This window comes from Plectropomus leopardus, chromosome 3 (genome assembly GCF_008729295.1).
Source record: "Plectropomus leopardus isolate mb chromosome 3, YSFRI_Pleo_2.0, whole genome shotgun sequence".
Classification (NCBI taxonomy): Eukaryota; Metazoa; Chordata; class Actinopteri; order Perciformes; family Serranidae; genus Plectropomus; species Plectropomus leopardus.
In genome coordinates, this window is record NC_056465.1 from 12,411,633 (window position 1) to 12,435,076 (window position 23,444).

The window sequence follows — 23,444 nt, forward strand, 5'->3', positions numbered from 1 at the left end:
ATTAGAATAGACAAATGCTTCCTTTTGCACATAAATAAACATTAACCCATGCAACATTCAAACATCATCATCAGCATTTTGAGTGATTACATAACTGATAATCAAGCGCTTGATTGCTTTCGCAGAATTGTGTGCTTCTATATCACATCCTTTGTCCCTCACACAAATTTTTAACATGCTGCACCTTTTCACAAGTTCCTATTTGTGGAATCATCATCCACAGTCCATACCTCTTCGTGAAGTCTTTGAAGCAGAGCCGTAGCTTATTGTGGTGTCTGTACAGCTTTGGATCACTGGGAATCTCGGACAGAAACACCTGGGCCACCTCCAGAGGACCCTGAGGAAAACAGATCACAGGTATAGCCATCTACTACTCTACCTATCCAAATAAATTCCTGTAAAAAATACTTACAGCATCTTTAATGTCAAAAATCAAAAAGGAAGAATCTTACCCCAATGACATCTTAAAACTATACCTGGTTGACGGTTGTGCCCACTGATCCCTGTAGGACCATCTGCAGCATCTTTGCATCAGCAGGGTCCTGGTGGGTGGCAAAGGCCAGCTCCTGAGTCTTCTTCTGCATGTCCTCTATTGCCACCTCAATCGGTGTGGATATAATCTTAAAGGCACAGAGAGAAGTGGTTCATGTGATCAGGGCACACAGCAAAAGAAGGCTAAAACAGCTCCCTTTTATTATAACCTAATCCTCGCATGGGTACAGTAAAGATTCAGTATATTGTTTTGCACTACTAAAAGAACAAAATGTGAATCTTTATAACATTTTGTTAGGTTATCTGGGAAGAAATGGAGAAAAATTAAACCAGGTACACAAACAACTAAAACTGAAAAGTCTGTGCAGGTCAGCTGTTTTCTGTGAACTGATTGTTAAATTTTCACCCACCTCCTCTTTGTGGATGATGTTGATGCGTGTCTTAATGTAAGGGAAAGCATGTGAGGTGGTGAGAATGGTCTTGCGTTTAAACTGTTCGTGCAGGTCCCCGTGGGCCCGGCCATCCAGAGTGAAGGGGGTGCAGTAGACAAAACGTCGCAAGTTGTAGTTCTTGTCAAAGTAAGTGATGCGGTCCTTCATCTCGTATGTGTCGAAGTATGGTTCCACATACGTGATCTGGATGAATGCCTGCAGAAATAAAGAATCAGAATTTAGATTGTGGTCCTTCCGGTTAAAAATGGATACATCAAATAAAAGCTTGAATAAAAATACTCTTAACTGTATTCACAAATTCTATTCACATATCCAGCGATGTGGGAATGTGCACAGTTGGCCACACTGACCTTATTTGGATCCAGCTTGCACTTGTCCACTGGGTTGGAGTCCTTAATGACTTCTACTTGGTCCTCTCCAAATCGTTCTCCATAGAAACCCTGAGAAGAAATGCAGCACAGAGCCGCATTAAATCTTGGCAGAAAAATACAAAAAGCACACACAGCAAAGAGAAAATAATTTCAAGAATCATGGTATTACAAGAGGACTGATGCTTCATGGTGTTCTTTATTTACCTCTAGCCTGTGAGAGATTTCCGCAAGCTTCGTGATGGCAGGCTCTTTGTACACAAATTCCTGCTCGTCCAAGTCACCAAATTTTGAACCGTAAAATCCGACTCTGAAGTACGTACCAAACATCCTCTTTCCATCCTACGAGTAGAGGGACATTTATGTTAGTGCTAAACAAGAAATAGGAACTAAATTCATGTAAGAATGTGTTTTTTTTGCTCCAGACTGTCAAAGAAAAAAAATGTAGATATTAAAATAGGCACTGTTCAAATCAGACGACAGACTGAGATACAGTGCATGCCCTAAAGCCTCACAGTTTTTTATGCTCATCACTTTTAGCACATTACATCATAATTATTGTAAACCAGTAAGCATTGCACCCATAGCTCCAATAGCTCTTTCATTGCTTTTTTATCAGGTGATAAAGGAGAACTTCTGTTCCAGTTGTGAGTGTATAGTTCACAGTTGGAGATTGGACAATTCAGAGAAATGACAGCTAAAAGTGCTACAGCAAGTTTCACCATCAGCATGGCAATCTGCAAACATATCACTAGTGGATATGCTTAATAATAAATCAAAATGATTGCTTATTCTGTCCAGTGTACTGCAGTTTATAAACATCAATGTCTGATAGAAAGCAGCCAAGAGGAAGACAGCAACCTCCAGATTACCATCCACACATTAGGTCAACAGCAACCACAGTCCAACAGTAACAGTTCTAATTTTCCCATTTTTTCTTCACCTCTATAGTTCTGAACTACAGAGGACAGCCAGTCTCAGGGTAACAGTCAAAGGACCAAAGATCAACAAGAATAACCACCTCCTTTAAAATATTAATTTACCAGCCAGCAGAATATCCACATGCTGTAGATATAACAGATATTCCTGAATGAGCGTATTATTCTGTGCTAAAATCAAGTTTAACTTCCTCCGCTTTACCTAGCCTGTACATATTTTCTATGTCTGTGTTTTGCCTTCTTTGAGAGAAATAGGCCAAGCTCAAAGATCAAAGCACAGAAAGCAGCCTGAGATGGCATAAACCACCCACAAGAGTCATGATCAGAGATAGAGAACAAAAGAAACTTTGAGGACTTTGAGTCTCTGCAGAACAGAAACGGCCACCACTATTTTAAACTGAAGCCTAAACTCCACCACTCAGTGTTATTTTAGGAATAATTAATGTCCAGTTGTGGGGAAATGGCCACCAAATCCAGAGAATTTTGTTCTGTACAGAACTCTACTTGGAAAGAACATCCAGAATACAACTTCACATTTAAGAACATACTTAATGTCAGAAAGCACAGGCAGGTTTGATAAAAGTGTGCGTGTGTGAGTGTGTGTGTGTGGGTGAGAGAGAGAACAAGAGTGTATGAGTATCATGAGAAAGGGAAAAGCTGTGAAAAAGTTGACCAGGTTGGCATTTGACTTCTAGTGAAAGATCATTTTTAATCCCTCTTGGTGACTGCAAGCTTGAGGCAAATCTTAAAATTCATCTTGTATTTCTAGTGCAACTGCTCAATCAAAAATAATTCAAAGCCCTGAAAACTAAGGAACTTACCACAAGACACAATTAAGTAAAGTGGGAAGGAGGGGTCGGCAACCAGGGAAATCAAAAAGGAGAAAACAGAACAAATTTTAATGAGGATTGGCTTCCTCCAGAGAATTCCAAAAACAACACTAACATACAACAGTAAAAATATCTACATTTACTTTGAAAAGAACATTGTGGAGGTTCCAGACCATGCAAAGGCAGACAGTTATGAAGAAAAAAAAAGAAAAACAAAGTGAGAAAAATAAAAATCCACAACCTCTTAGTGCATTTCCAAAAGGAACAGAGTGCTCTGTCCATGTCATGCAACAAACCATGAGAACTCATAGGTTAATACTGTTAACAAAAGAACAGAATGGATGAAAAAAAAATAAAAAATCAGGGGTCGATTTAGTTTGAACTATTAAAAGAAAGGGCAAGAATGAGAACTAATCAAAATCAAAAGGGATAAATCAAGTAATCCTGAGATTACTGTGAGTTGAACCCTCTTGGAAAAGAAAACCTGACTGCCTCAGGAATTTGGTTCCAGCTTTGACCCAATGTAAGTCTGCAACACCTTGTGTTTTAAAAGGCTCATTTAATGGTGTGTGGAAAGAATGACCAATGGCGAGAACAGGAACAGATACCCTTCGCGTAAAAACAGTGCACTGAAATCGAGCCCTGTGGTTGAAGATGAAGATGAGATGAAATGTGACAGTAGACGTGTCAGTCGATGAGTGTGTTCTGACTGATGCAACCAGCAGACAGACAGAAGATGAGGACAGGGAGAGTGCGGATTGTGCAGGTGATGCATTCACTGAGACTTTTTTTCATTAGTGTGTCACACACTGTGGCTCCCATGCACAGCCTGCCAACACTGTCACGTTATAAAAACAAAGCTCCTCTTGCACAGGAAGAGGAGGGAGGAGAGAGGAAGACGGTGAGGGTGTTGTTGCTGCTTGAACAGCGAATGTCCCCAGCAGGGGGCAGACAGTTGACATTGTCTGCAGATGTTAATGGATTTGGCTGTATGTAACAAAGCAAAGAGAGCAACAGAATGCCCACGGCTAGCGAACAAAAGATGAGAGTAAAAAAAAATTAAAAATACGTAAAGATAAACAACACGAGCAGGGCCAAGCAGGAACCGTTTAGCCACCTACCTCCCAGCCAGTACTCTGTGTGACAAAGAGAATACAGGACAAGTGAACGACAACACTCAAACACCCCCCGCACAGTGTGGCATTCGCACACACAGTGATGTTACAGTAAGGAGAATGGACTCTTTGAAACTAATCCAGGTTACTAGCAGTCAAGCTGCAGAACAGAGCAACTGATCACAGAGAAAATAAAAACTTTTGTTTTCATGCAGACAGGGAAACATAACCTTACAAAATGAATCAAAGTGTTGGCTTTGTGAGAGTAGTTGCTCTGCAAACCAGACGACTGTAACCTTGCCCACACTGTAACTTAACATCATCATTATGAGTCACACAACTGGCCCTAAAGAAAAACCACAACAGGAGTCTCTTCCCACACCTCATGCATCTTCTTCACCTCATACTTCACAAATATAATAAAGCATGCAAGGTATCTGACAAAGTATATATAAATAAATGAACCGGAAATAAAATGCAAAATAATAAAACCATGCAACGCTGTGTCTGTGTGTAGCTAGCCAACATGGCAATATTTTCAGGATACTTCCAGTTGTGTGTGTGAAGATTGTTAAGAATGCAGAGTATTCTGAGGCACTGCAGATGAAACACTTTGCTCCTTATGACCCGACCTTGGCTTTGTCGCATTTCTCTATTACAAAAATCCTGCTAGAAGAAACTTAAGCTCTTCACGCTGCTGCACAAATGTGAGAGATGTAATACCACGCAAGTGTGCCTGTGAAAACATTCATGTGACCGTGTCAGTGAGGTTTTGGGGTGTTCATACTAAGTGGTGATCTTGGAACATGCTCTTGTTTTAAAACTTAATCCTTATTACTGTAATTACACAGAGACAAATAAAAAAACATAATCTATATCTTTATGTAACCCAAATGTGATATTTTCATAGCAAAAGACTAGAGTAATTTAAAAAAAATCAAATCTGGGTTACAGATGAGATAAGAAATATTCCTTTGGTTCTTGTGGAGAAAAGGGGATCTACAGTGTGTGTGTAGATTTACCTGGTGCACAATTTTGCCAAAGGCTTCCTGCAGTTTACCATGAATGGTGGCTAGCTTCTTTGCATCCCTGTTGGCTTCATGGACAGGGATCAGTACCTTGTACACTTCGTTTACCGCCTCATACATGCCCGCCTGGAAGGGAGATGGAGACGGACGATAGAATGGCATAATCATTCATCAAAAAATACCAACACCTCAGCTTAAATTTTGAGATTTTTGGTGTAAGGTCTGAATTAGGAATCACAGGAAGAGTTGCATGAACATCTGGCTACAATGTTTGTATTGCACATCAGTCTTTGTTTACAGATTTAGCCAAGAACGCATTGCTGAATTGAATGACTCAGTGTAAAAAGCATTTGTTTGGTGAGAGAAAGAGAAAGCCAGTTGCTTTATCAGTGGATAGAGCGGCACCCCATATATAGAGGTAATGTCTTCACCCCCACCCCCTTCACATTTAAACTGTCCTCTCAAGTAAAGGCAATAAAAGCCCCCCAAAATAATCTTAAAATCCCTGGCAACATCCTTGGCATGCCTGTCAGCATACATTCATCTAATCACCCATCTATCCCCCTTCTCCTCTTACCATGGAGAACGAGGCAGCAGCCTGCTCCAGGAGTCCCACAAGGCCAATCTCAGTAAAGTATTTCCCTGAACAAATACCCTCTTCATCTGGTGACACCACATCATCTGAGACTGCAGATTCCTCAAGCACGTTTGAGGAAATATTCTGGAAAAAGCATTTGTGCATATGCATAAACAAACACATCAGTAGACATTTCAATTGCCAGACATGTGCACAAACATTACATGTATCCAGCACTCTCCTGACCTGGAAGGTGACGCAGCCTACAGGCAGATATTTGCGGTCCTCCAGCATGCTAAGGTATTCTGCGACCAGAGCGGCACTGTGCACCAGACACTGAGCAGCCTCAGCGTGGTTGTTCCTCTCTGAGTGTTTACCAGCCATGTTCTGAAGCCACGTCAGCCGCAGGTCTGGTGACGTCTGGTAACCCTTTGCAATCCTGGACACACAAAAGTAGATACACATACACAAAAGTGCACAAACAAGATGATGATGACACTGCAGAAATACAATTATAAGTGAAGTTGCTTGAGAGTGTATGTATTCTGTACCTGTACATAAGATCTATCAGCATCTCAGGATCTTCCTGGTGTTCCTTCATCTTGACTGTGTCAGACAGGATCATGTGCAGGTTAAACACAAGGTCCTGGACCTGGTAAAAAAAATGCAGAGCTTAAGGTACTGCTTACTAAATCTTGAATCAGTCAATTCAGTAGAAAAACAGTTTTCTCACCTCTCACCTCAGTATTCTCTCTACGCTTAATTTTTTCCATTTTTTAATCATGTTAATCGCCGGCTGACATTTCTGTCTTTAAGGAGCTGTACCGGACTGAGTTTTAAAGTTGGATATCATATGAAACTATAAGACTTGAGGAATCCAGTGGGACCAACCAGGTCATGCTAGCTTCTCAGTAAGGGGGCTGAAACAGCTGTTAGGCTAAATTTTGGTGATGGAAAAACAGGGGTGCCTAGACATCTGACCCAAAGATACCCGTGAGTCTCAAACATACACTTCATGCTACTCCCATGTAGTTTGTTGCAGTCACTTGACTCCTAATCACAGACTGTATATAAAGATAGACAACATGACAGCTCCCCAAAGCGTAACTTTTCAATCTCGATCGCCCCCTGGTGTCTGACTGCAGTATAGGTCATAAGGCTCACCCCTCCATGTTAGTGAATGGGACACAGGCCAAACTAAAAGCTCTAAGTACACACCAAATTAATTTTTCCCAAAGATGGTCTCCTGACACTTAAGGTAGTTCTACCCTGATGTTTGGTCAAGTGTTTATTTTTATGATTAGTTTGGTTTTAATTAGTTATTAAATAATACAAAAAGTTTATTTTCCGCCATGACTGACAGCTGTGACAGCCAATCCATGTGCTCGCATTCAATGTAGCTGCTCACGGTTGTTCTGACAGGTGTTTTGGCAGGAACTCCCTGAACACGGATATCGCTACTGCGCAGAATCTGCGTATATCTCGAATATTTTAGCCTCACTAACTTATTGACTGCTAGGCCTATTATATAATGGAAAGTGGCTTGTGTGAGCTTTTCTGGCCATTTTGAGTCATCTTTCAAGACCCCAAGAATATTTTGTACAAAGACCTTGAAAACACAGAAAAGCTCAAATTAAAGAAGAAACTCTCCTTTTCTTTATGGAAAAAAACGTTTGTTTGCACCTTGTTCTATTCTTGATTTATCTGAAGTTGAATAGAGGCTAGTTTCATCAAAAATACCATTTTTTTCTAGAAAGCTGATCAATGAGAGTTTCTTCCAGTGTCCGCTGGCGAAGCTGACCACTTGACCCTCTCCGTTTTTTGGGGGGCATTTTATGCTGATATTGAATTGATGTAGCTTCGTTGCTGTAGTTTCGAATCACCTCTGTACAGATCGCTCTGCTCTCTGATCCTGGCTATTCCACTTCATGTTTTGATCTACCGTCTTTTGTACTACAACTACGAATCCCAGCAGCCCCAAATTTACACACAGGGCGCACGAGAGCGCCCCCTTGTGCCAGCCCCCGAAAACACACTTTGACATATATATAAGTCAATGGCACTCAATGAGTTAAGCATAGCGGGGGCGTGTCATCCATCTTTATATGCAGTCTATGTTCCTAATCATGACAATCTGGTAAGACTTGTTTTACTTTATCACTATAGACTTCATGACTTATTTGTAAGGCAAATATACTAATTAGAAACATGATTTAAAAATGCAATTAATTGTGAATAACTACTGAAATTCAGTTATTATTCCCGACTAAAGAAATTAATCATTTGACAGTCCTAATAATACCTTAACAATTTGACAGATAAATCAGTACCTGGTCTGGGAACGTGGTCTCCCTCAGCTCCAGGTCCTCCTCTGCGTAGGTGAGGATGGTCTTTAGAGAGCGACGCAAGAACTCCTCATTAAAATTTTGAGATGTTCCCACCAGCGACGAAAGAGACATGGTCACTTGCATCTTCACTCTTGCAAAGTTCTAAAGGTGCAACCAGAGAGAAGAAAAGTCTGAACAAATATAATAATAACAGACAATAATATTTTTGTGTGACAGATATGGACTGCGAAGGAAGCACTCTCGAGAGGAATTTGCCCTCTCTAGTTTAGCAGTTATTTTCAATGGTCTGTGAGTGAAAAGTATGCGTGAACAACAGTATAAATTAAGCATTCACCAAAAATTTGGGCCATGGTTAACTGCATTGTTTTATGGTAAATTGGGTGATATAAAGAAAAGAAAAATAGAAATAAACAAAATTGAGTATATAGCTGAGAAGTGGCCTTCCAATAAGAAGGGCTTGCAAAGCACATGCCATCACAAGGCTTGCTACCATACGAGATTAAAAAGGAGGTCATTTCTTGAGGCATGTGTTGTGCAGGCAATGGTACATTTAACCTACACCACTGATAAATTGTAGTAGCTCTATGAAAGCTACACTCCAGGGGGTCTTTAACATTTACAACCTGTCATCACAGGTTTATGAACAAATATTGCTATTGAACTAAAAGCAAAACATTTTAGGAGGTAAATCTTTCATTTTTCAGTTGTACTCACATTGCCAATCTCAAAGTTTTGCCTCATGAGGAGGTAGAGAGAGGCGCTGGCATGGGCCCTGATGGTACTTATGCTGCTGCTGCAGCTCCTCAACAGTCGTAAACACAGGTCAGCACACTGCTCCGTTTCCTCCTCAAACAGCAGTTCAGGAAACTGCACAGGCAGAGAGAATTACACCCATATTAAAACCAAATGTGAGTATGTAGTCCTGCAACAAAATGCAAGGATAACCTAAAACTAAGCACTTTAATAACAGTCCAGTATTCCAACCTTAGACACCAGCGCCCTCTGTGTGGCAAAACAATGCTGGAGGTAGAGGGCGCTCTGGTTACAGGCCATGCTGTGGAGCAACACCTTTAGCACCCCACCCAGGATACTCTCCTTGGACTCCGTCACTGATACCGTCTGTAGGGAGAGTGACACATATGTCTGGGTTTATATATGCTTACATGTTAACTACGTAATTATTTCAGTATTACTGAGTTCACCCATGCATGTCCGCATTCTGTATGAGTGAATGTAGAAAGCCCTGTTTACTTGCATACCTGTACAATGATCTCCAAAGTATCAAGAATAATTAAGTTGGCCTCCGTTGCGAGGTTACCATCAATAAGTGCTTCATGCTCCAGCTCTGCTCTGGTCCTACGATCAAGAGACAGAAAAGACCGTCAGTAAATGATTATCAACTCTCAAACTAAGATTGTGATGATGTACACCCTTGAATGTTGCATAAGCTTCCAGTCACCACATTCAAGCCACAGTCCATACTAATAATGACCAATGTAGGAATCTTGAATAGTACCACAGCCAAACTCCTTCTTTTTAAAGACTTTGATGAAGTTTTATTCAATTCATTTTATGCTGAAAGACGCTGTCTCTTGAACTGCAAAGCCCAGACCCTAGTCTATTCAAATGACCAAGATAAACAATGCATGCTAATCCACATGTAGACAACAAGTCCAAACCAAAGACTGTTTAATAAAGATGGACATGACAGCTCCCCAAAAGTGAAGCAAAAACACCTCCCTCACCCCCTGCTGGCTGCAGTATAGGGGATAAACTCCATCCTCTCCATGTTAGCGAATGGGACTTGAGCCAAACTAAAATTTCAAAGTACACATCAGATAATTTTTTTTTCCAAAAGGTAGTTCTTTTCATGCTGATGTATGTTCAAGTGTTTGTTTTTCTGATAGGTTTGGTTTTAATTAGTTATTTGAAGCTACAAAAATGGGGTTTGACATTATGACTGCAGGCTGCGTGTGCTAATCGGTGTGGTTGTGTTAAATGTCGCTGATTGTGATAGGTCAGACAAGTGGATGGGCGGGAAAACCACCACACTGACATTGCTACTGTATAGACTCTTGCTCTAAATGACATCACCAGCGCAAGATGGCAGTGGCTGTATCTGGGATCCGGGATTATTTGGCTGAACGTTTTGTATGGTGTTAAGAAGTGGAGACGTGTCCTTCATCTTTACATACAGTCTTTCGTCAAAACCTATAACTTCCCTTACCAAAGGGTTAAGAGATTGAAAGGATAACTTAGGCTGTTCTTCATTATTTAGTAAGTGAACAGCTAAAAAAATCCATTCCTGGTCTACAGGTGGAACACTAGGGATAAATATCTAATTGTCCTACATATTTGAGTCCGTCAGACTATAAGGAATGGCCTTCAGTCGTGATGACTTACATCTTACATTTCTTGCATTTTTTGAAAGACCAAACAAAGACTATATGACAAAAAAGCTACAGCTACACATATCTTGCTTTTTGCTGCAGCACCAACCAGGAAAACACATGACCCAAAACAAGAAGCAGACTGGTTAAAAAGCCAAACAGACCCACTGCAACCACTACCAACCCTGAGACAGACACTGTTACCAGGATAGAGGGAATGATGGGATGGAGGTTCAGGGGTCAGAACCAGAATCAGGGGAGGTCTCTGATGGTGCATTCATGTGCATGTGTCAACTTAGGAAGTTAAAATGGAGGAGAAATGAATTATTACATGGGTGCATCAGGCGCTAGAATAATTAACATGGCTCACCCAAAACAAAAACTAGTAATGGAATCATGAATTGATTAAAGCCATACTGATCATGATGGAATCTAATGCAAAGTAAAATATTCATGTGTGTCCATTTTAACAGTCTAACTGCATGCAAGCATGTGAATACACCATAAGTGAGGGGGGGGGGGGGGTTCAAGGGATCACACAATGAAGGTGTACCATACAATACCTGACTGATCTGTGACTCCTACATAAACACACAGCAACGTGAGAGAACACATGGAAATTAACAGAAAACAAAGGCTAGAGCAGAATTTACAAAAGAACAGAAAAAAATATAAAATTCAAAACCAACAAAAACCCCATAGCATTGTATCTTTTGCCACAATTTGACAAAGTAACTGACATAAGATACAAAACTGTAACTTTTTTAAACAGTGCATGCAACACAGATATTGCAGCTGTTGGGCAAAACTTAACTCAAACTTAAACATTACTTTAAATAAATCTGATTCTGTTCCTATGTAAATACATATGAAAAACATAAAACAATGGAAACAAATGGAAAATGATAATGAACATTAAATGGGCTTTGACAGATTTGGTGAAGGTTTGTATTTATTACTTGATGTTCTCCACAGTTACATCCTTATAAGAAGATCCTGACACTTATGACTCACACTTAAATCGCTACATAAGATTGCTTTATGTTTTTAAATAATCGATTGGCGCTAAAGAAAGTGATGATGGACGTATTTTTTTTCCTTAATGGATTATGTTTTCAACATTTTTTGTGCACTTTAGATAGTCTGTGTGCATGTGCTTCTTTAGAGCGCACACAGTTGATTGAATGATCAATTTAAGGAGTCTTGGTAGCATCATTTAGGTTTTTCTGTGACATGAAGTAACAATTAGGAGAGTGGATTGAGTGAGCGTACTTGTCCATCTTTTCGCTGTTTTGTCTCCAGTGGGTCATGTCCTTTCTCCATCGAAGGTTCTCCTGACTGCCAAAAGCACTGCCAGATGGACTCCGCTCTAAATGGTGGAGAAAGGATTGTTTACTTTTTTATTGGTGGCGAAATAAGGTAAGTGTACACAATAAAGCGTGACCGACGTTAGCGGAGTGGCCACAGCTGGATCTACAGTACTATTAAAGTTCACAGCTCCATACGTGTGTGCTGGGTAAAGAAGCAGAATATAATTATAAATTATGTGTCTGATTTAGAAGTAGAATTGGACAGACTTAACAGTCCACCTCCATGGAAAGTTTTCTTTGGCTTCGCTCAAACACAGCAAAGGTACATACGAACACATAACAATATACCATTAAAACCTCATACTTGCACATGCATTATGCATTAGTGCAAATACGCAGGTAGGAGCAATAACTAAGTTACACAATGCCCATCTTTGTGTAGCACCTCTTGTTTTATCTGTACTTTGTGAGTCTGTATGCATCCGCGTGTGCTCCCAAAATATATGGGTATGTGAGTGAATGTGTTGAAATGTGTTACCCTACCTAGCTGTCCGCGGCTGCGTCGCACCATCTCCTGTCTGGCTCCGATGCTGCCCAGTATGGCCTCCTCCAGCTTGGCCTTCATGTCTTTGGACTTCTTAAAGGTCAGGCTGTTCATCCGTTCAAACGCCTTCTTCCCCTGCATTGTGAACACAACATGGGCCTTGTATCCATGAGGCAGAGGACGAGTGGATGGACAGAGAACACACAGCGAGGAAATTATTTGCAGCACAGCACTCAGGAAGCAAAGCAGGTTAGAGGCATAAAAGCAAATTTGCAAGCACATAAAAGCAAACAGCAACCAGATAGCACAGCAGCAAGTGAAATACACAGAAGACAGGATTATAGCATAGAAAGCAGCAAGTTATCTGCTTACTAGTATATCACCACATTCAGTAGACAAAGCATATTTACAACAGAGAAGCTTGTTCGGTATGGAAGAGGGTAGAGCACAACTAATCACACGTCACATCCACGTAAGATTAAGTACAGTTACAACAAAGCGTTGCATGTTAGAATGATTTATGTAGTAGAGCAAATGTAAAAGTCCACAGCAAAACATAACTCATTGAGTTGAGAGATGAGCATTTGACAATTTTCCTAGCTTAGTTACATAAAACATGAGATGGTGAAAAGTGTGACCAGATATGCCTTTCCTTTGACCAATGACAAAGTGGAATTGTTACTTGAAGTATAAAGTGGTCAGTGTGGCAGAAAACAGACTGAAAGTTGTTGTAATACAACATTTCAGAGTGGAAATGGAAAAGACATACCCACACAAGAGCGATATAATTACATCAGGTATGTAAGCTAGCTCAGCTAGAATGTTTTAGCAAAGCAAACATAAGTGACACGGTCACTCATGTTTGTTTCAGCTGATAAGATCTCAGACTCACAAAAGTGTGTATGTGAGCTTCATGCACGTGGTGTGTGAATTACTTCAAGATCTGTACATGTCAGCAAATAGTTTCGCGTTTTAAAACAAAAATGTATTAGTGTGAATACCGCCTCGCTCTTGACGCTTAGTGAGTATATTCACTGTTGTTGTTACCTTGTACTCGAAACAGGAAACGCAGAGGTAGAGGAGATCCAGCAGGCGGTTGAGCTGGGACACCGACAGGTCTGTGAACCACTTCTGTAACACCAGCTCGTCAGCGTTCTTCAACACCCACAGCAGACAGATGAGCAGACTACGACTTGACTCGGCCGAGAAGCTCCCATGCTGACGACTCGCCTGAAGTGATGATCAAAGAGATGGTTAAAAGAACAAAAAAGGGACCAAGAAAATGAAAACAGGTATGACTAGAAGCAATGGCCTAATTTTGAATTATTATTAATTTCTGAATATTTTGTAACTATATACAGTCACAAACAGGAGTTACCTGCGAGTTGAGCAAGAAGCTGCTTGGTCGAGACATTGGGGTAGGGGTGGAGGTGCCTGCTATCGCCATGGCAACAGTCTGGCTGATCATGCTGTTACCCTCTCCCTCTGCCTCTTCTCCACTGCTGCCTATCGCTGCCCCCTGGGGACCGCCTGGCCGACCCCACTGGTTATGGGACTCTAATGTCACAAAAAAGAAGAGGAAAAAAAAAATCACACAATTACCTGGCATTAGAGAAAATACAAGGGGAAGAAGATGTAGGCCTAAGTTAGTGTGATGTTTGACAATAGAAAGTGAAAATGTTATGTGGATGTAATCAAAACGATTAGGGATCAAAATTACTAGTAGGGAAAACCACCATGGCCTGATCCCATCACATATAGAAAGATGGCAGTAGCTGCCCTTTATGAACCTACTCTGTACTCTCAATGAACGCTGCTAATGTGAAGCATTTATATGTGATGTAAATGTAAACCTAATGGGGATGTAATAATTGTAAATTGAAACTTAATTCAATTCTAGTAATAATTACTATTTAATGACTCTGGACTGACTTCTCATATTCCAACATTTAAAAATGAGTTATTTAAATACAAGATGCAGATCTAGAGAAGACACTTTCGATATAGTGGGGGGTTAAATGTGTGAAAAAGAAATATATTAGGAATGAGCTAGGTTTTGAGATCAGCTGGTACATTGTGATATTGTGCAAAAAACTTTGTAGGTCAAATGATAACCTTCTGCGTTCAAAAGCATATGCTACTGCAGGTCATTAGCTCAGGTTATTTGGCATTTTGCCACATTATGTCTCAAAAGAGAGCACCTCAGTCTAGCAGATTGCACACTTTTGGTAGACACAATGCTGCATAAACCCAGACCCCTATGACTTCAGTTCATCAAGAATTTACTCAGGTTTTGGATTCTTCACTCACTATGGAAGTATGCGAGAAAAACAAAGTTTTCTTCCTGAATTCAATGTAACATGGGATGAGTAATTGATACATAAATGGTAGTTTTGAGGTTGAAGTATTCCTTTAAGGGAAATCTGAAGAGTGCTGCTGACTGGATGGTGGGAATCGAACAGATATATATCACAAACGGTACTTGACAGTTATGAGTAAAACAACAAAGACAAAGATGCCAAGCAAAATACTCCATGTTAAACCACTGTATGTTCAAAGTAGCTCTGAATCTTTACCTGTAAAGTCATGAAGCTGTGGTAGTGTTTCCATGACAATGCCAATGAGAGGCAGGTACAGCATAGCGACTCGGGCCTTGACCTCCGGATCGGCGTAGCGTGGGTCAGAGTCATGGCTTGACAGGAGGTTGTGAACAACACTCACCACTTTCTTATGTAAGCCAAACATCCTACAGGGAAATATTAGAAATGAATACAAAATTTAAAAAGAAAACAAGGACAAAGGAACAAAGACAGTATTTCATTTCAAGTGTGAAAAGCACAATGGGTGAGAGGACAAGAGAGCCTACTCACATTAAGAACCATAACCATAACTCACTCAGACGAATGCACGTAAGCGTGCATACAGGCTTATCTCTCACTAACAGATACAGAGGTTCTAGTCTGACAATACTACCTTCTGTTCTCTACATTAGTTGGCAGTTTATTGGGTAGAGACACACACACACACACACACACACACACACACACACACACACACACACACACACACACATCCGTAAATGTGGCATTTGAGGACCATGAAACTCAAACATGATTCTGACCCTTTAGGTCACCCTTATTCAGACATAGATTATTTCTTAGAAGTTTAAAAGTGTGCATCTAAAGTATACTAACCCTTCATTGTCTGGGTCCAGTATTACTGACAATTCAGACAATACCAGTCCGGCCAGGTAGTGTTGCTCCCTGAAGGGAACAGACAGCTCAAACATGTTGGCGATCTTTTGATCCTGGACATGTGTGGAAAACCCAGAGCTCTGCAGGAGATACAGAAGAACAACACTGAACATCCAAAAAAGTAGAACTATTAATTTTAATTTTCTTATTAAATAACGCAAACATGTCTTCTGGAATTTTTAATATCTTTGTGTTAGGGAATGGTTAAAATTTCAACTATGACAAGACACAAGTGCTTTGATTGGACTTGAATTACATTTTTCAGTTGCCAAGTTTGGCAGAAATGTTAGAAATGATAACTGGTATGGTGGCATCCATGATTAGTCACTGTATAATTTCCATACACCATTTTTTTCTTTTCTGACCTGTGAAGTTGCTGAAGACACAGAGGGGGAAGGCGAGGCAGGTGGGGTGAGCAGGCTGCAGGGCAGGTTGAGGGTGACATAGTGTTCGTGGCTGCTAACAATTCTCAAGAAATCAAGCCTCAAAGACTCCAGGGTTGGGTTTTGCAGAGCGTAAAGCTTTGTGGACACCTGCAGGGAGAAAAGAGTACACATTAATTAATATTTTTTTACAAACAAAAAACCCCCAAAACACACAAAGAATAAAACTGGGAGTATGTGCTCTCAACACAACTGAAATCTTAGAATATTACAAATAAGTAATATATTATTAGCCCTGTGAAAAAGGGTTAGGGTTGCTTTATTTATACATCTTAAATTGAGCTGCATGAAAAGTACACTTCAAAGCACCAAAATATAGACAAAGAGGACAGTAGCTGGCAGAAGCTTTCGATAAATCACCCATACTAAAAGGAGATCTTACATTTTTTTTGGAGAGTCATACAAATTAATTTGCATACTTCTCTACACTCATACAGATCCTGTTAAATTGTGTTGTTCTTCATTATGAAAAAAATACACTAATAAAAGACATATACAACATATTTTTATCTACTGAAGACATTTACCTGTTTCCAGTATGCCCTGATTAGGGTGAAGACAAAGCCTCGGTCCATGACTGACAGCAAGTCGTTGAGGAAGAAGGCCAGACTCATGTTTAGTCTCTCTACTAACTCGAGGTCCTGTTTGAATGAGATACACGAGTTAAAACGTTTCCAAAGTCAGCAGTTTCAACATTGTTTGTATGCTTTGCTATTCTGTATGAAATCAATTAAACTAACAAAAAAAGAGGATGACATGGGATGTCCCTTGTGGTGTCAAACATAATGTGCCTCATTATAAAAAGTCAAAAGCATACAAAATGTGTCAACAAAATTGTCAAATACAGTTCAATCTGTTTTAATGTAACTTTGAAAGGATTCATTTGTAGAATGCATAATGTTCCCGAACCTCCCCTGCATGTCTCTGAACCATCATGATATTCTACAAACTGCATGCCCATTGGGAAGCTGCAATACCATGTAACACCTCACCAAGATGTTACTTACCTTCTGGAAGCGAGACACAATGTCGCCAGCGATGGTGCTGACCAGAGCTGTAATGTCATCCATGAAGCGTTCTGGGAAACGGTTCTTCCTGGGTGACTCTAAGCGATCAGTGAAGTACAGGTGGTGGATAATGCTCTTCACCTGCGGTAAAAGTCAAGATGTTTTGTCACGGGAAAAGTATTGCACTTTGATTACTGATAAGAACAACGGGACACATATCCAAAAAGCTATCTTTAAGTGTTAAGATGTTGTTTCCTACCATGAGTTCAAAGAAAAACCAGGCCTGCTGTAGAGCACCCTCCCTGACGCTCCCACTGCTCACCACCCACTGCAAGGCCAACTCCTCATGGAAGAGCTGAGGAGAAAAAGTAAAGTAGAAAACAGAGACAAAGAGGTGGAGAGGGAGGGAATGAGAGGGAGAGGCAGCAAAGCCAGGGAGAGAGACTGTGAGGCACCAGGAGAAGTATCACTGTCCATCTTACATTCAGATATACTTAAAATCTATATGTTGTGAACAGATTATTCAGGAAATAAACTGTTAACTGGACTCCAAAATGTATTTTCTTAACGGGGGATATAACATAAAAAGAGAAATAAAGCATGTTCAATTAACAGGGATAAGCAATTCTAACGTTCTCTATATGAAAGAATAATCCAGTCCAGAAAAGCTTCTGCGCCCCCAGCACTGAAAATTAACGTGATTAAAGACAGAGTAGGTTTATCTGAAGTGCTTTATATGTACACCTTAAATTACAGATTACTAACTTTAAACAAAAACGCAAATTCATTAACCCCCCCCCCCAAACATCTAATATAAGTCATTGTTGTGTGCAACAACTTTCACTTCTTAAAAATGATTGAAAATGCACTATTATCAACATGCAAATTACAGAATTTCATCATGTAACATTCTGATAATCCTATAAATGACTGAAGAGTTGGAAATATTTTCCTGAGTGCACGGAGAGAACAACTTATTCTTCTTCATTTCTACTCAGTATTATGCACTTGCATCTATTTAAGTGCACATTTTTATGCAAAATCAACATCTAACACAGTCTGGCTAACACACTAACTCATGTCCAGTGAGTCTGGCAAGTCTTCCATGTTGACATGATATCATGTTGACATATCAGAAAGATTAGGAGGAGGCAGGGCCTGATTGAATTTTTGAATCTGGTGATAATTATATTACTTAAAGGTTCAGTGTGTAGGACTGAGTGGGATCTAGTGATGATGCTGCAGACTGCAACCAACTGAATGCTCCTTCCTGTCCAAGCGTGTATGAGAACCTACGGTGGCCTTGAGATAAGGTGAAAACGTAAAAGGCCCGTAAAAGTGAGTGCTTGATTTTTGCTCATTCTGAACTACCGTAGAAACATGCAAGTGCAACATGGAGGGCTCTGTGAAAGAGAACCCCCTCCCTATGTGGATGTGAAGCAAAAAAAACAAAAAAACTATCTCAGTTTCAGATGATTACAAACAAATGAAAACATAATTATGATATTAAATTCCATTTCTGCCAAAAGATTTCCTTAATCCTACACACTGGTCCTTTAAGAGTTGCATACCAAATTGACACTTTGTTAATCTCATACAGACTTCAAGAGTGTATTTACTGGAAACCTAATTTCTACTTCTTTATAATAGTCTGTATTGACAACTGAGTACTGCTCAGTATAAGCAACTAAGCAAACCCAATCTAATGAGTCTGACTGAATTGTGAAGAAAGCTCTTGGGAAAAAAAGCTAGTAAGTAGACCCAGTGTTAATAATCGTCATAGAAACTACTTGTTTAATATTAGTAAACTTCATGACAAATTGTATCCTCATAGCAACCAAATTATGTATTTGTATTTCTGGTATATCTCTTGTAGGGTAAACTGACTGGAAGTTGTACTTAAAACATATATGTACTTAATACTTAAAAGAATAATGCAGATTGAAAGGAAACTTCCCAGACTACGTTAGCCAGACTACAGCCGTCATTAATGTCACATTAAAAAATGTCTCGCCACATTCTGAACAAGAGGCAGATCAGTGACATCCAGCATTCAACAAGACTCCACAACCACCAAATACGACATCAACCAATCCAGAGGCACACATCCACAGACAAGACAGGTGAGGAGGCGATTAAAGAGGTGGGCGGGGTTGGCTCCTCCCCCAGTGCAAGTGGCTCTACCTTTTTTGTGGGCAACCGTCCTGTTAAAGTTTGCAAGAAACTGGCGCTCTCTGTGTGCGAAGACATGCGATTGCCACAGCGCTCCATGGCCTATGGGTGGGATGAATGGAACGGTGACAACAAGGTTAGTGGAGGAGCAACGGGAGTGTGGGGTTGCACCTTTTTCCTCAGCACACAGGAAAAATATGTCTGCTGAGTCACACACACACGCACACTACACACTTTCGTGATCTCTTACACGCACTTGTCACACATGAAGACATAAAACAATTAGACACAGGACAGGGCCACAACATTTAAAAGGATTGTACCCATAATCTAAAACAGTCAGATACAGTTTGAGTGCCTAAAAGAAGGGATGCAAAATGGCTACATAAAGGGCTGTGAGATCAAGTAAAGACGTATTAGTTAGATTTTTCTTGATGTTACAGCCATTGCTATTGATGTGCCATTCTGCATCCCTCCTGTAGAATACAAACATACAAAGATGTAAAATGGCACAAGGGTAAACATCCTACAGCATTAGAGGTTTTATTATTGGTGAGTAGACTGACATATGGTTAACCCTTTGAAACTGGAGCAAATTGGTTTGAAGCTATGAGCAACTTAACAAGAAATGGCCCAAAATTTGCACAAAAAAAGTAAAAAGTTACAAGAAAATTATATGAAAGAAAAAAAAAAAACAAAACAGGATATTATATAATTTTAAAATTATAATTAGAATAATTATACATATAGTGGACAATTTTCCCTAGTTATTTATTTATTTATTTTTGATAATTTTCTAATAATCCTTCCCCAAAAACCTAGTTTCAGGTTGTTTTCTAGTCCCCTTTTTGCAGTTTGTTGGACATTTCTTGCCAAGCTGTACATTGCCTTTTTTCACATATTTTCAAAAGAACCAATTGGCTCTGGTTTAAAGGGTTTAAATAGCTTGTTAAAAGCACCTGAACACATCACAAGAAAACTGATTTGGATCGAGGTGTTGAAGGGTTAAATTGCTGATAATGCACATGCTCTGTCAATGTTGGCATAATTGATTTCATGTCGTATTCTAGCTGTGATTTCATGATTCCAATATGCAGATTTCATTTCATCCTGGTTTCTTGATTTTTATAATACTGGATGTGCAAATTTGTGACTAACAAAGGCTTATGTCATGGCAACTTAAAATGACAGAGGACATAACATTTCATGGACATGGAGAGCTGACAAATGACCGCACACATGTACAGACACACACTCACACTCACAGATATACCATGCTCCTGTGACAAAGTGAATGCCATGTATGATTAGAAGTTTAGTCATGCAGGGATACTAGCTGATAGTGGAAATTTTGAGGTTAAAGCATAGAGGGTGAATGTTAAAAGCAGAAAAAAAGAAAAGGAAATAATAAATGAAATAAACAGAACTCAAAAAGACATTACTCTGCAGATGAAGATGATTTCTAACACTACTCTTTTGCTCTACTACTCCGGCAATACTCTTAGAAATAGACACACATAAAAAGATCACTGGTTTTGGGTTTAGCAAAAAGTGACCACTGTAAACCCAAAATGACAGGGAAACTAAACATAGATAGAAAGGGAGGCCAACAATGTCCAAGAAATTGCTACTAAGAATAACTAGAAAATTGGCACACATGTATTTGGATTTATGTATTCTCATGCAAGTACTGAGAAAAAGGGGGGTGTTAGATGTGACGAGTAAAGAGGGATGACATCTAAGACCCTAGCATGAGAGATAGAGGGTCATGGAGGCGGCTGTGACTCCCATGTATGGGTTCATGGGAGGGTTGTGATTTTTTAAAGCAGAATACTGTAATATTCTGAAGTTTTGGTCTCTTATGTCTTTGTGGTACACTAATCATGTGAATGGTTTTAAAATCTCTTGTTTTGCAAAAAAAATAAATAAAAATAATTGGCAACCATAGTAATGTGACTTAAATGTTTGGAACTAACTTCAAATTTGGTTTTGTTTATAAATTAACCATGTGATCATGACAACACATAAAAGAGGACTTAAAATGTAAACCCTAAAACATTTATTATGCATATGGATTGCCCCAGCTCTCACCTTTTTTCAGGCTACTTTGACAAAGCACACAAATAAACCAAAACTCCCAAATATCCCAGCATCCCTTCAAGGTGAATAAGGTGAGTTGTTTTTGTAGTGAGGCAAAGTGGAGGACGGGGCATTCATAAAACCACCTGCATGGTTTCTGGAGCGGACCCAGGGCTGGATCCCCAGGGGGCACTCTTACAGCCCATGGTGTGCACCCACGAGTTGGAGCGGTCTAAGCCCTAGGGCGTGCCGAGGTCAAAGGACACAAGGCAGACAGGAAGCAAGGGAGTGAGCGAGCAGCACGGGGGAAGGAGGAGGGAAGGAATAATGACAGGTTAAAGAGGTTCAGAGGTTTAGGACTGCTGGAAAATGCCAAGGCCCCAAAACAGGTTAGCTGTCAGTAAATTAAAAATCCAAAATTCATCACCACAGAGGAGCAAAAGCACATGGGTTCTCTCTCTCCCTTTCTGTTTAAGAAATATCTTCCCCTCCCTCAGAGACAAGAGAAGAAAGGTTTAGTTAAGAATCAGCAGCAAAGGGAACATTCATCAAACAAGGGGCTGCATTCACTCATTGCTTAGATACATTTGGGTTGAAAAACATGTTTGAAGAGGGAAATCACAAATTAAAACAAGAAAAGATAAATGACAACAGCAACAATTAAACAAAACCAGTAGAGACTGACAAGAGTAGGCTATTCTTCGTGACCACAAGAAACAATGTTCTATTGTATCTTTTTTAAATGCATCTGCTTTTTATGTGTCTGTAAACTCTCTTATGCCTTTAACAACCAGCACACTGTGTGTGTGTGTGTGTGTGTGTGTGTGTGTGTGTGTGTGTGTGTGTGTGTGTCAGGTTGCTGTTACAGCGGTTAGAGTGATAAGATGTCCAATCTTATGTTTACGCATGGCTATACAGTTTACATGTGATAAAATAGGCACCTGGGTCACTGTGCACATGGAAGGTCTCTTCCTTTATGTGAGTAATGAACTATAGAGCGCAGCAGAGTACAATCACCTTACATGAGTGTGTCTAAAACATATCTTAAATCAATGAGGGCTGCTGGACTACAGCAGTGCTAAATATTTAACTCGGATATCTGTCATGCACGTGCTGTGTGGACAAGCCAAATATTGCAATGGGGCTAAGTGCCAAAAAAAATGAATATCGATCCCTGCTGGTTCTGTCTGTTCCTCTTTCATGCCGCCACAGAAAATCAACTGAACTCTAGAAGTACTCAGATAAAATAGGTTGCATGCACTGCCAAAGACACTGTTTGACGACCTTACCTTGCTGCCAATGATAGAGCGAACCTCGTCGTCAGGAGAGGTCGGTGTACCAGAGATGTCCGGGTTACTGTTGCTAAGGCTACGGGAACGGTTAAGGTTGAGGCTGGCTGGCCGCACAGCTGAGCGAGCCATGGTGGCATAGTGAACTGAACCTCCCAACCCTCCCGGGCCTGGGACAACACACAGAGGAAAGAAATTGAACAGTTGGGATGTGATGGGAATTACTTCTTCTACCAAGCCATTGTGGGTCATATTTGGTTGCACATTCACTCACTCACAATGCCTACATTTAAATCTGTGCCAGCCCCGCCTCTAATCAGAAAGCCAAACACAACCCTAAATCTTGCATGTGATAAACACACGGCTAGGAAGCTCATACACATGTTTATTTATTGATTATAGGTCCATGGAGCAACCAGTGTGTCTTGGCAGTGGATGGTTAGTAAGCTCATATGGGACTGATTGCAGGAAATCATGTACCACACTTTCAAATGCTCAATGGAATATTATTTGAAGAACTAAATGCAATCTTAATTTTAGAGGGAATAATAACTGCACACAGATTAGGATGAATAGTGGCGGGCCATATCTACCTGTTACGGATGAGTTGGGGTCTGTGTTGGGCAGGCAGAAGACAAAATGGATGTGGGAGGTATAAAGCAAAAGATAAAAAGAAATAGAAGAAGAAAAATTATGGCAGGTAGGTCTGATCATAAGACACCCAGCGAAGGTGAGTTGGAGGTTGGATGAAGTTAACTTAAAAGGAGAAAACAGAAAAACAGGTATAGAATAAAGAAAACTCTGAGCT

At 40.1% G+C, this 23,444-nt stretch overlaps 1 protein-coding gene across 17 annotated transcripts in view; it reads right to left on the minus strand.

Moving 5' to 3' along the window:
• The window catches only part of dock7 (dedicator of cytokinesis 7), a 56,656-nt gene that overhangs the window by 5,018 nt on the left and 28,194 nt on the right, over positions 1-23,444 (minus strand). Inside the window, exons 22-50 of one of the 17 annotated variants that reach the window (XM_042514588.1) lie at positions 23,230-23,250; positions 22,637-22,806; positions 21,494-21,586; positions 19,281-19,370; positions 17,356-17,451; positions 17,097-17,237; positions 16,617-16,730; positions 16,012-16,179; positions 15,587-15,726; positions 14,969-15,138; positions 13,771-13,949; positions 13,440-13,622; positions 12,392-12,527; positions 11,811-11,907; positions 11,102-11,119; positions 9,408-9,504; positions 9,133-9,267; positions 8,863-9,015; positions 8,131-8,289; positions 6,352-6,452; positions 6,047-6,239; positions 5,801-5,944; positions 5,218-5,349; positions 4,202-4,216; positions 1,520-1,645; positions 1,295-1,384; positions 903-1,139; positions 477-620; positions 231-337 (exon numbers count right to left, since the gene is read on the minus strand). In XM_042514588.1, coding sequence (XP_042370522.1) covers positions 231-337; positions 477-620; positions 903-1,139; positions 1,295-1,384; positions 1,520-1,645; positions 4,202-4,216; positions 5,218-5,349; positions 5,801-5,944; positions 6,047-6,239; positions 6,352-6,452; positions 8,131-8,289; positions 8,863-9,015; positions 9,133-9,267; positions 9,408-9,504; positions 11,102-11,119; positions 11,811-11,907; positions 12,392-12,527; positions 13,440-13,622; positions 13,771-13,949; positions 14,969-15,138; positions 15,587-15,726; positions 16,012-16,179; positions 16,617-16,730; positions 17,097-17,237; positions 17,356-17,451; positions 19,281-19,370; positions 21,494-21,586; positions 22,637-22,806; positions 23,230-23,250 — 3,649 coding nt within the window. Of the gene's footprint in view, positions 1-230; positions 338-476; positions 621-902; positions 1,140-1,294; positions 1,385-1,519; positions 1,655-4,201; positions 4,217-5,217; positions 5,350-5,800; positions 5,945-6,046; positions 6,240-6,351; positions 6,453-8,130; positions 8,290-8,862; positions 9,016-9,132; positions 9,268-9,407; positions 9,505-11,101; positions 11,120-11,810; positions 11,908-12,391; positions 12,552-13,439; positions 13,623-13,770; positions 13,950-14,968; positions 15,139-15,586; positions 15,727-16,011; positions 16,180-16,616; positions 16,731-17,096; positions 17,238-17,355; positions 17,452-19,280; positions 19,371-21,493; positions 21,587-22,636; positions 22,807-23,229; positions 23,251-23,444 lie in introns of all 17 variants that reach the window. The other 16 variants (XM_042514569.1, XM_042514622.1, XM_042514595.1 and 13 more) reach the window with 16 other exon arrangements.